The 12,770-nt window shown below is 37.3% G+C and overlaps 1 protein-coding gene across 2 annotated transcripts in view; it reads left to right on the plus strand.

The window, feature by feature from the left end:
* Positions 1-1,866: 1,866 nt before the first annotated feature.
* bib (MIP channel family protein big brain) overlaps positions 1,867-12,770 on the plus strand; it is a 93,428-nt gene continuing 82,524 nt past the window's right edge. For both annotated transcript variants that reach the window (XM_028315157.1, XM_028315158.1), the window contains exon 1: positions 1,867-2,429. In XM_028315157.1, the coding sequence (XP_028170958.1) occupies positions 2,099-2,429 (331 nt within the window). In that variant the 5' untranslated portion in view covers positions 1,867-2,098. The remainder of the gene's footprint in view (positions 2,430-12,770) is intronic.

Genomic DNA, 12,770 nt, shown 5'->3' on the forward strand with positions numbered 1-12,770 from the left:
TATGACAGAGGGCGCTTTATTTTCAAGCTGTCAACATAACTGTCATTGAAATTCAATGCTATAGTTTATGGTTTTAAGGGACACACACACTACAAGTAGTACCGTTATAACGTTATTTCATAGCATATTCACAGGACGGTTTCCAGGTCTCCAGGTAGAATGTTGTCTCCCAGTTCTCTCCAGTCGATATTCAGAAGGCTGGGTCAACATTAAGCCGCAAAAAAAAATCAATTTTGAATGTGGATAGAAATGAGGAGATCCGTAAACGAACTAAAGTCGCTGATATAGCCCGACGGATTAGCAAGCTGAAGTGGCAATGGGCAGGGCACATAGTACGCAGAACTGACGGCCGATGGGGCAGCAAGGTTCTGGAGTAGAAGCTGCGTACCGGAAAACGCACCGTGGGACATCCACCCACAAGGTGGACCGACGACATCATAAAGGTAGCAGGAAAGCGCTGGACGCAGGCCGCTACCAACCAATGTTCAGCAGTGGACGTCCTATGGCTGAGATGATGATGATGATGATGATGATGTACAAAAAACCCGCGCTGGAGACCTAAGTTGGGTTGAAAGAGTTGGTTTGGCCGAACCTTGAGCATCTGTGAATGAAAAAATGTTGCAAAAACTGAATAAATGATTTTCACGCGTAGGAAGTCAAGGTCACAGCACTTCACAGCAGTAAATACCTTAGATTAAAATTCTTATTCTTCTTCCTCGGTCCCTTACTGATGAGGATCGCGACCACATATTATAGTGTTCCTCCACAGACTAAGTACNGATAGTACCTACAGTCATAATCTGTGTGGACCGCACGATGCAAGCTTCCACCCGCCGTCCTACTATTACGCGTCTGATCTGACCATCTCGTCCCTCGTCTGCCTTCCATTTGTCCCAAGATAATTTGTTTCTCCAAACAATGCCTTGGAGACCGCATTATGTGTCCAAAGAAACAGAGGGTACGCTTTAGGCATAAATAGTGGAGAGCCGCGTGGTGTAGATTAAAATAGGTTGATATTGAATTAAACTAGGTATTATAGTCAGTCACTTATTATTATACACCTAAAATACACTATAAAACGCTGCGGGAAGCAAATAACGTAATCTGAGTATTGAGTGAGTACCTAACGCCTATGTCTTTATTTATAGCAATAATTCTCCGTCGCTGCTATGGTCACTGCACTTTGTTTACTGAAGTTTACGAAATTAATGATATAAGTAATTATGCATTTTCTGCAGAGAAATTTAACATCGACATTTAGCAGATTAATCAATTGAACTCCATATTCAGTAAGTACCCGGAGCAAGACCAAATAACAAGTTCACGAATGAATTGAAAACGCTCTAAGCTTTTTTAAGGAAAACGAACACTAACCGAGTCATTCGTGCTTAGGGCACAGTCTATCACAGGGGTTACAAAAATACCTTTGAATCATTTTACTATTTAAAAGAGAACTTAGGAGCTTAGATCAATACTCAATACTCAATCGTTTATTATTATCAAGTGTTGAAATGTCAGGGATGAGAGTTGCTGAAACTGAGATTATTCGCCGGAGCTTGCTTTTACGTTGGTTTGCAGATAACTCAAATGCCATTCTATTTTTAACGATTTCGGCAGTAAATGCTTGAACAGTAATTGAGAATACCATATGGCACAGGCGCAGATAATTTCATTTAAATGTAACCAGATGCAAATAAGTATTATTTCGGCAATGAGCCAGTTTTTTAACAACACAAAAATGCAACGCGATAATGTTTATCTAATTAAGTGCTATTGTGATGCTCGGCGAGCTGGTGAATTGATTACACCCTCGCGAAGTGCAGGTCCGGGGGCGGGGTGTAACAAGTGTCGGGAGTCGGGCCGGGATAGTCGGGATGTGTGCGGCGCCCCCGCTCGACGCCCATTCAATCCCTGTTCATTCACTCCGGCTCACAGCGATCGCGTCGTCCGGTCGCGTGGGTGGCTCGTTGGAGGTCGTTTTCGAACGCGGTCTCTACTTTCGCGCGCGAATTCCATTCCGGAAATGACTTTTGTTTTTTAACTTATTTCGTGATGCTGCCGGGATTTTTTTAAAAATTAGTGTTATTTCTTTTTCACAATGGGTGAGCAAACCTTTTCGATACCAGATGACCATTTGGAACAGCATATCGTTACGTTGTTTGAAAAGTTGGAGTGTTTACGTAGTAATGCGAACACGAATGACGCGGCGTTGCCAGGACGGGTGCCGGCTAGGATGGAAGTGAGGACCTTGTCTTTGTGGAAGGCAGTGGTGGCGGAGTGCGCGGCTTCGTTCCTGTACGTGTTCATAGTGTGCGGCGCGGCTGGCGGCGCCGGCGTCGGCGCCTCTGCCTCAGCTGTGTCTTTGGCCACCGCTCTAGCTTCGGGCTGTGCCATCGCAACTTTGACATTGTGCTTTGCCAATATTTCTGGTAAGTACTACCACAGATAAACATAATATTCTAGGTAATAAAACACAGACTCTACCATTTTGTAGTCCCTACCAAATAAGTAAATAAACTTAGCTAAAAGTTTCCTTGGGCTGCTACGAGTAGAAGATTTAAAACCCCCTGAAAAAGAACCAACTAGATACGCCAATATTATCCATTCCTTACAATACTCACCTACTACGAATACAATAAAAGAAGGTGATCCAGAGGCTGCAAAGGAATGGCAACAAGACGAAAAAAGTATCATTTCTAGGTACACCCACCCACCATAAGAAAAAAAGCGGCAAGCTGCTGGCTGTCAGTGCTCTTTACACGGTACATATACAATAGGGCACGTAAACAAAAAGCTCTACCCGTGGGAAACGAATTGGAATAGATGAGCGATAAAGTCTTACGACCGACGTCATGCCTATTTATGTACCTTTAGTATGTAGGCAGGCTTAAATGAATACCGTAGTATTTTTAAAGGATAATAAAATAAGGAACACTAAAAAGTTTTCTTAAGAATAATAAAAAGACAGGTGTATGGGCATATTAAAATTATTTATGTTTAATATCATTTTGCGTTCAACTTTTATCGAATTTCGGCGTGCAAGATGTAAAGTTAAATATAACTTTTTAATTATTCATCAGACATCAGCATTTTAATGGGCTTTTAGTTCATAATATTAGGTAAATTACTTAAAAAAAGTACTCGTATGTATGTACATTGTACATAAAAGTAGGTACTTAAAACTTGCCTATGATTTTACTTCCGTAAGGTTAGGAAACAGAAGAAAGGTGATTTTTTGGTGAAAAGGCAAAGGCCTAATATCCTTGCTTACAGCCAAGTGAAACGGGTATGTAATCGGGTGGTAGAGTCACGCGTGGATTAGAGTGTATCCCAATTAACCCCAGAGCTGCGTAATATCTAAGTATGGTAATATATTTCCAGTTGATAGCAGCCGCGGATGAGTTACGAGTTACGCGCGGGCAGATGTTCACAATTACGTTCCTTTTTAACGAGGGTCGCCGGCTGCGGCGGAGGCCGCGTTTTTTTCCACGTTTCAAACTTTCAAGCACCTTTTGCGGTTCACGCATGGTGCAATATTAAATCTGTCAGTCGGTTTAATGTGAGAATTTAAAATAAAGTAACAAGTTGTAGCCGTTTACATTTTAGGAGGTTTTTACAATCAGCACATTGTTTTATTACGATACTAGCTTTTGCCCGCGGCTTCACCCGCATGAAATTTAGTTTGTCATAGATCGTCATAAATTATAGCCTATACCTATGTTATTCTGGGTTATAAAGAATAATACTGTAAAGTTTCATCAAAATCTGTTCAGTAGTTTTTGCATGAAAGGGTAACAAACATGACATCCATCCAGACATTCAGACATCCAAACTTGCGTATTTATACTCGTAATATTAGTAGGATTGTAACAAGACTTGATCTTTAAATTACATATATACTTCTTTATCTTTATACGCATTTAACTGATGGATTGTGTTACATGCGCTTAAAGCCACCTGCAATCCAAGGGTACAATCGAACGTTGGCCACCTAGGATCTTTATCAGCCATCTGATCTAACAAGTGTTTAAATAAAATAATGTAACTATAACTAAATTCTGCAGCCCCAAATATGTATTTAAAGCTCATCTCTTCGTCATAGATATAATGAAAAAACCACGGTACATTAAGCGCATTAAAATAATCGAGGGAGCACGTGCGTTCACCCTTTCCTTCCCGATGCCACAATGGCGGCAATGTCACAATGACAGTTTAAATTATCCGATAATAAAAATGACAAGAGGTGTTCGCGCGATGTCGCCTCGCGCTACAATTGAACTAATTTTCGGCCCACTTAGGGTGACCGTATGACCGATGCGAAATTTATTGATGCGACATTTTAAATATTTTAAAATCCCCATCATAGGGTTTTAAAATATTAAAGCAGTTTTTTATATGAATCATTTAGAAAGAATAAACCATATAGAGCGTTAACTTTCACTTTTGTGTTCGCGTGCGCTTTGACACAATTGATTTTCTTACGTTTCTGCATGCGATTCTTCTTGTCACCTTAATTAATATTGATTTGCGCTATAACTTTTTGACTTTACCAAAGATGGCAAAGTATCAAAATTACAACTCAATCGAACTCTGAAGAAGTGGGTCAAATTCAATACCGCATTCGAGTCAGGTGAAAATAAGGGGTCCATATTGGCTCACCTAAAGTTATTTACCCGAAATTGTTCTTCCTAACGATTTTAAATCCGAATGATCACTCTTCCTAAAATTTTTCTTCCTAAAGTTTTCATTCATACTATTTGTAGTGCTACCGGCGATGTTCATAACACTCATATTTCCGAAAATTTTAATTAATAATATCATTTATGTAAATATATTTAAACTCCTACTGTTTTTTATCATAACACTTTTATCCCTAAACATTACCATAATATTTTCACTCATACCATAGAATAAAAATAAATACTACGTACAGAAGTACGTTCTTCGCGAATGAAACGTAAGGCCACAGTTCTAACCTAACCTAAACCAATAATAATGAATAGANTGTTAGCATTGTATTCATCCTTATGTATGTCTAGGTTGAAATGAATTGTCGGAGTAAGAATAAGGGATTCAACAGAAAATATCGGAAGAATCGCCGTGTGGTGACGGCAGAGTAGAATACATTTGTCACCAACCCCTACTCTTCCCGCGGGTGTCGTAAGAGGCGACTTAGGGACTACACAACAAACAGAGAATGGGCAGCAGCGCTCTCTGAAAAACATCAATCTTTTAAACTGCGATCTCCAACCCGCCTGCCAAGCGTGGAGATTATGGCAAATCCCTCCACCATAGTGGAGGAGGCTCATAGTCCAGCAGTGGACTGTAAAGGGCTGTTGATGATGATCGGAAGAAAGGAGGTTCTGTAGACTGGGGCTTGGATTGATATAAATTTACGAAAACTAATAATCACACAAGGAGGAGATTTACGTGACCAATAAGAGGAAGTATCAATTAAATCATTAAGTCTGTTGAGTTTGCTATATTTATGATGGTCAGCAAATTGAAGTACACGGAAAAGATACTTCATCTGTGTGCATATCTTCTATATTTATGATGATAATAACAAAATCTTCTTACTTGACTAGGCGACCTTGGCCTTTGGTTCGACGAATAAAAACGCCTGTAATTGCTGCGTCGCAAATTTTCACGGTCATTCTTCATGGCACATAATTCCAATTGCAGTTGTTGTAGCTGTGTAAGCACATTTTCCATTGTTTGGTCTTGAATTTTGCTGCTGTTATCGTCGACTGCTGAGACTTCATTTATTTTTGCATTCTCTAATATTTTATCAGCGATTTGGCTCATTTTGTCTAAATCTGAAGTGTCGGATACGGTCAGAACAGAAGTCACATTCAATGGCAATAACCTGAGCCACAAAACTTGAATGGTTTTATCGTCGATTATCTCGCGTCCTAACTCCCGCATCCGGCGCAGGAGGTGTGAAGGTTTCGAATCTCCCAGATCCAAATCGGTTAATAGTTTATGTAAACGCTGTTGTTCCGATTCTTCAAAACAACTAATTAACCGTTCTTTAATAACTGAAAATTTGCCAGTTGTTGGAGGGGATGATATTATGTCGCTTACCATGATGAGCTCTTCTTTACAAAGTTTAGCGACGACCATGTTGAATTTGAATTCATCGCCTTGCTTTTGAGGTGCCAAAACTGATTCCAGCTGCGCGAACCATAGACGAGGTTGGTCCTTCCAGAATTCGGGAATACGGGATGTGACAGCGGTACCGGCAGCGACTTCTTGTGGTGTTGTGTTGCACGATTTGCACGGAGATGACATGTTGACGGTGATTGATGTTGATGACACGGACGCGAAATTTGCTCTGCTCAGTCGGGGTCACCAATTTGTGCCGACGATAAGGGAGTTTATAAATGAGACAGAAGTTGGTATTTGTCTAATTTATTAATTACAATTATGGAGTATATATACTAAAGAAAATGAGAGATAAGTAACGTCACAGTATCTAGCATCTTATCGTTACGTGAAAGATCTGCTGACACTGTGTGAACGTGATTAAGATAACGTATGCAGAGATTGAGTATTGTGCATACCGGCACACTTACCTTTGTGATTAATTTTACTTTTAAATGTAGAGTCAGTTCACGTAAAATTGATTTCATCGTAAAACTCACTTACCTTAAAATAAATGAATAAATTCCATATTCTGGCCTTTCAAAGTAAAGATAGGATGACAAATATGAGATAAATAATGTTTATTTCATTTTTTTCCCACGGCATGCAGCTCGTATTGGTAACTTGTTTGCTTTGGTAGAGTGGTTCAAGCGGTTATTTTGGACTGAGTTTGTTCGACAAGAAGTCAGTTCATTACTGACCTAACACCTACATTGTCAAATGCTTGTTCGAAGCGCAGAGAGCTAAAAATAAAAGCCCGGTAGGTATTAATTTTTGTTCAATTTTATTGAAGTGGATAGATATATAATGTTAGTACAGTAATTAAGTAGGTATGAGTAGTAAAGCTTTGTAAAAGCTTACTAAGCTAAGCTGTATTAGCTCCGCTAGAAATTACATTGTAAAATTCCCGCACATTCCATTCGCCCTAATTTTCTCTAACAGCTTGCAACCCCGCTCGTGGCTGACTAATGTGGGTCCAGTTTTAATCGATGCATGTTAATCTCAATGTTAATATAGCTCGCTCGTTCGTTATTAGTATAACCACAGATAATATAATACGTATAACTAATGTTCAATTCAGTGGGCACAATATTTTGATACTTATTCCTAGTACCTTTGTTTTTAATCTTCTTTAAAGGTGAAAATTTATTTTTTAAGTTACATGTTAGTTTATTAAATAACAAAATAAAATTTTATAACGATAAAACTCTCCCACTTTCGAAAAAATCGCCTTTATTTGTACATTTTTCACAACGTTATGACATAAGATTTTTACCAGGATCCCAGGGGCAACCACTTACCTATTACAGTTATGTAACACTTTAATATGCTGCGCAAAACCGCAGAACCTCACACGACCGATAGAGTCACAACTATCTTAGCAACTGCCAATCAACCATAAGCTGAATAATGGTTCTGGCAAAAGTTTTGGACATACAAATTAGTACTCGTATTATGTTAGAAAAACAATGTGTTTTCAGCTCAAATAATAATCAAGTCAAATACTTAGGTAGGAGTTGTATTTTTTGGAATAAGAAATAACATATCATCTACAGCGCTGTTTTTTCAGGTGATTCTCGAAAGAAGAAAAATATTAAGACGAAAAGGAATCCCTCCATAAGTATCAGAGTAAACATCCTTATACATAGAGTTGTGTAATTAAATTAGTAATTTGTTCCTCTTCTACCGAATGGATATTACGGACATAACCTCATTAGTTGAGACATTCAGCGTATACGAGATGATTAGATCTTCCTTGAGTTAAATAGCGTGTTATTACGTTCTTTTATTAATTGAATACGAGAACATACTTTTATTAAAACGGGCTTTCTTTAAATTAAGGGCATTCGTCCCTGTCTCGACTCGTTGAATCTAAAAAGACCCCTATAAAAATCGAAGTTTCTTTCGTTTATTCATTGCTTAGAGCTATTTTGTACTTAACCTGAGTTCTACAGCTGTATATACAATATGACTGATGTACCACTTTACCCCAGGACAGTAATTAAACGTGGGTAAACAAACTAATTAAGCACTCCAGTTGTAGTCGTGTTATTTTGTAAATTACTGCAATTCTGTGCTCGCGGGCTGTTTGAGAATCAGGTTCGAGCGTCCCTCAGTTAATTCCGCTTTAACTTTTCAGTTTATTATTGACCAAAATTGGGACATTGGGGGAGGGCTATGTTCAGCTGTGGACGTTCTGTGATGTCTGCTGAAATTATTGACAAAAAGTATGTAATAAATTAAATGTCACTTCTACAGTATTAATCACAGTAATTCTATTAATTTAATTTAAAACTTAAAAACTTATTTTAAAATGATGAGGTATAGTTTTCCACCTTTGATAGATTCTTTAANGGTTTGTCACCTCCCTTGGGGGTGATTGGTATGTGAAATTGCAAAGATTTTCTAGGATGGGAAAATCCTGACAATGTAGAGTAGTTACTTTTAATATTCTAATATTATGTTCTAAATCCGATTCAAACCCAGGAGAAACCAGATCTTGGCTAGCTTTAAATTTAACCAATCACAAGTTTGAATCTAACTTGAATTTGAATCGAGTTTGAGAGTCGTTTCAGACAACGAGCCCTCGAAACTGACAAATGATAACTCGCCTTTTATTAAGAAAACGATATCTTCGAGAAAGAGGAGGAAAAGAACTGAAATGTACAACAACAAAAAGTCTTCGTTACTTTCGGTAAGTTACTACCTAGTTTGTAAGTGATTCTCGTCAAAGTCAAAGTCTCAATCAATAAGACTTTATTATATATAAATACTAACAAGAACTTATCAAAGTGTAAAGTAAAAAATACATTATCATCAAATAAGAATGCAGCTTATCGTTATTGACTTATTGAACCCACTCTAAAATGTAAGAGGTCGTGTCATCGGTTTTCTGGGATTTCATGTTACCTACTTACTTACGGGCGTTGCTTTTTCTGATGTGAATCCGATAAGGGTTCACCATAGAGCAATAAACTACTGTAATTCTATGACATAAGGTATTCTTTACATAAACACTGACTTAAGTGGATACTATTAACAACGGATGGCATTTGAGGGTCGTATTAATAATTTAGTCGTCTGCCTAGGTTCGGAATGTCAACACTAGGTTACTAGGTCGCCAGAGAATTTGCTTTATTTTAGTTGGGACAATGAATGACGGTTCTTATTTTTAACCCCTTTAGCCGACATGCATTAACAATCAGATATCGGAAACCTGGAATTTTATTTTAAGTTGTTTAAAGGTCAACATTTGGGAGTTGTACTGCTAAATGCTGTTATGTAGCTTTTTTCAGAGCTATCATCACTAATATTATAAAGAGGAAAACTTTGTTTGTTTGTTTGGTTGTAATGAATAGGCTCAAAGACTACTGGACCGTTTTTAAAAATTCTTTCACCATTCGAAAGGTACATTATCTACGAGTAACATAGGCTAAATTTTATTTTGAAAAAAAAATAGGGTTCCGTAAAATATGTAGATAATGTAGTCAAAGCGCGCGAAGCCGCGGGCGGAAAGCTAGTTAAGAATAAAACAATTTTGAAAAATAAATTAAGTACGAGTAAGGAACCGTTATGGTTAAGAAAGTGTTTAAAATGAGCAGTCAGAAAGTTTGAAGTTTTATTTAAGCAAGGTACCTACTTGCTCGTATAATTAATATACTTATTTGCAACAAGGTTCTTTTTTCATTCAGCTTAATATTACGAACGTGAACCAATTACGGGCGTAATTAAGTGTTATGTAGCGTTTATAGTTTTTAATAAAGGCAACATTATTGTTTGTTTTGCAGGATTGAGTTTCATTTTGAAGCTTATTACTGGTTTATCTACATCATAAAGTTTACTTAATTAGGTACTGTTTAATAAATTTTGTATTTTCAGGCATAATTTACTTTTCTGACTGTGATTCTGAAATTACCACAAACTGAGAACTGCCCATGCATAAATTCAAAGCACATATTAAAAGTACCTTAATGAAAAAAGGCTACTATAAAGTCGATGATTATTAAAAAAGATAAAAATGCTTGGGATGCTTAAAACTGCCTAGCTCGCATAAATATGTATAACTANCATAACTATGTTATATTTTAAAGTCTGTAAACCCTTGAAGAAGAGGCTGACAATATAACTGAGTTTCTTGCGCTGCTTCTTCTCAGCACTGGCCCATTTATTGTCCTGAAACAGTGGTAGGGTTAATACTGGGACGTGTAAAAGTGCTTTTTATAAGTCTACCTACTTGCATTTAAATAAATGAGTTTTATGAGTTTTTTTTTTATAAAAATACTAAACATTTGTTTTTTTTATATAAAAAAAAATTGCAATGTGCCATAAATACGTGTAGAGTTTATAATAGAACTTATGTTATTGGTAGAAAATGTTGAATTCAGAAAACGCGTAGCGGTAGAGCCCCACTGTAATAGTTGCTATGCTATGCTTGCTGATGAGGGATGGGTTACTCCTAAGAGTGCTAAATAAAACCGACCCGTTTGAGTGCTGCTCATACACTGATTTATTANTAAGTCCTTTACGCGGTATAACCGGAAAACCTAAAAAGCGCCCCTTTCGGGGGCCCCCACCACTTAAGCACAACTCCGTCGAAGTCGAAAACCTAGGAGAGTCTTAATGGGCAACCAATGAAGCCAATAAAGCAATAAAATCTTTTGTAGGAATTATTTCCGATTTAAAATCTAATTCTACTGGACTAATAGTGCTCATTGAACTTAGAAGGAATAACATATCCTAGCTAACCAGCGCCACCATATTTTTTCTTGATTACTTTTGTTATAGACCGAAATTAAAAAAGTGGTTTGAAAAATGTATAATATGTATCGAAGCTATTTTTTAAAATAATTTGTTTGAATTCATTAGATATTTGCAGCAAGTTATAGCCTGACCAGGAACATAAAAACCCTCGCCATGTTGCGGAAAACTAATGGTACTAATTTCTTTTAATGGCAACAGTAACTGAAAACTTCATTGACATGTCACCTTGCATGTCAGTATATTGTTGTCAAAGTGTAAACAAACTTTATTTTAAATGTGTGCAATTGATTTTGTGAATTAAATTGCTAAAATATTTTTATAGTCGTGAAAGAAAAGTGGTTCACGATGTGTTAATGTATTTGTCGAAGAGAAATACTAAGGGTTCGGACAATATTTTCATTGAATANCGATCTATCATTAAAATACCTACAAAAAAGTGCCGCTTAGGTCCAAATTCTTCTTCTTTTTTGATGTTGGCAATACACGTCGAGGTCGACTTGATTTGTGCCAGCCATTTTCAAGTTTTAAATGAGACGAGTTACAGAATGGGACCAAGTGGGATGGGACTTGGGTTAATGATTATAATGAACAATGATAGATGATACCCTTTCCCACCCTTTGAGTCTCAGTAAAGTTGTGGTACTTTTACTGACACTTCTTATTGGACAACTTGAGAGAATCCAAAGAATCGCCGTGCACTGTTTTGTTTCATNGGGATAAGATTATGAACCCTGTAAAATAGCCTTGTCGGAAGGTAAAAAGATAACTTATACAGAACAATATCAATAATAAGATGAAGATTTAAATAAAAAAGCAAGTAATAACAATTTGAGATTCGAAGTTTTCTATTCAACATATCAGGTAAGGTCTGCGTCGTCACTAGAGAATACAATCCCGGGATCCCAATTCCCGGGATCCCGACCCTTTTCTGATCCCGAAAATCCCGGGACTGTACTTGGCTAATCCCGGTATTTTCGGGATTGATATAAACAGGTCTATTTTGCATTCTACGATCCGTTGCGCCTTGACTTTGACCTTGCCTAGATTATACCTTAGCATAAAATTATATAACGATTAAAAACAAACTTAAGGTACGATACGGATACGGACTATACAGGTACGGCCCTAATAATATCTTTTTCGCAGACCTTAGAAGCGACTTTCCCACTCGGAATACTTCAATAAGGTAATTCCCCTTCTCTTATGTTAACTCCCCGACGGGCTAACAGGGGAATCACCCGATCACCTCATATAAAAATATTGTTGCGGGGTAATTCCCCTTCGGAGATTCAATATACTAATACTGTACAAAAGTATAAATACGCCAGGCAACTTTTTTTTTTTTTTCATTTATTATTCTGCCATTCTCATCAGTGTGGAGTATTTTTTTAGATGCGAAAGACGAGAATAGTGCTTGACAAATAGTATCAGACGTGAAATGAGCCTGTTTGCAAATGGAGGAGTTCGTGGATATCACTTAGAATTAGCATATAAGTATCTATCATCTATACCTCCAACGAGTGTAGAACCCGAGCGAGCGTTTTCAGCTGCTGCTTTTGTTGGAAATAAATTACGAAGCAGGCTAGGAAGTAAAACATTGGATGCTTCTAAGATTGTATTTCCAAAATTCTAAATAGTGCTTTTGATTTGTGTATTTTTTATTTTATTTTAGTATTATTGCAACTAACGATATTAAAAACATCTCATTTCTCTAAATTATACTTAAGTTTTTTTTATTATAACTCAATTCCCACATAAGGCTGATCCCAGGATAGTCCCGGGATCCCGGGATTATCCATCAAAAATCCCGTGATCCCGGGATTGAAAAACATGCTCGGGATTGCATTCTCTAAGGTAAACGG

This window comes from Ostrinia furnacalis, unplaced genomic scaffold (genome assembly GCF_004193835.3).
Source record: "Ostrinia furnacalis isolate ACB-3 unplaced genomic scaffold, ASM419383v2 OfSCF5047, whole genome shotgun sequence".
NCBI classification, from domain to species: Eukaryota; Metazoa; Arthropoda; class Insecta; order Lepidoptera; family Crambidae; genus Ostrinia; species Ostrinia furnacalis.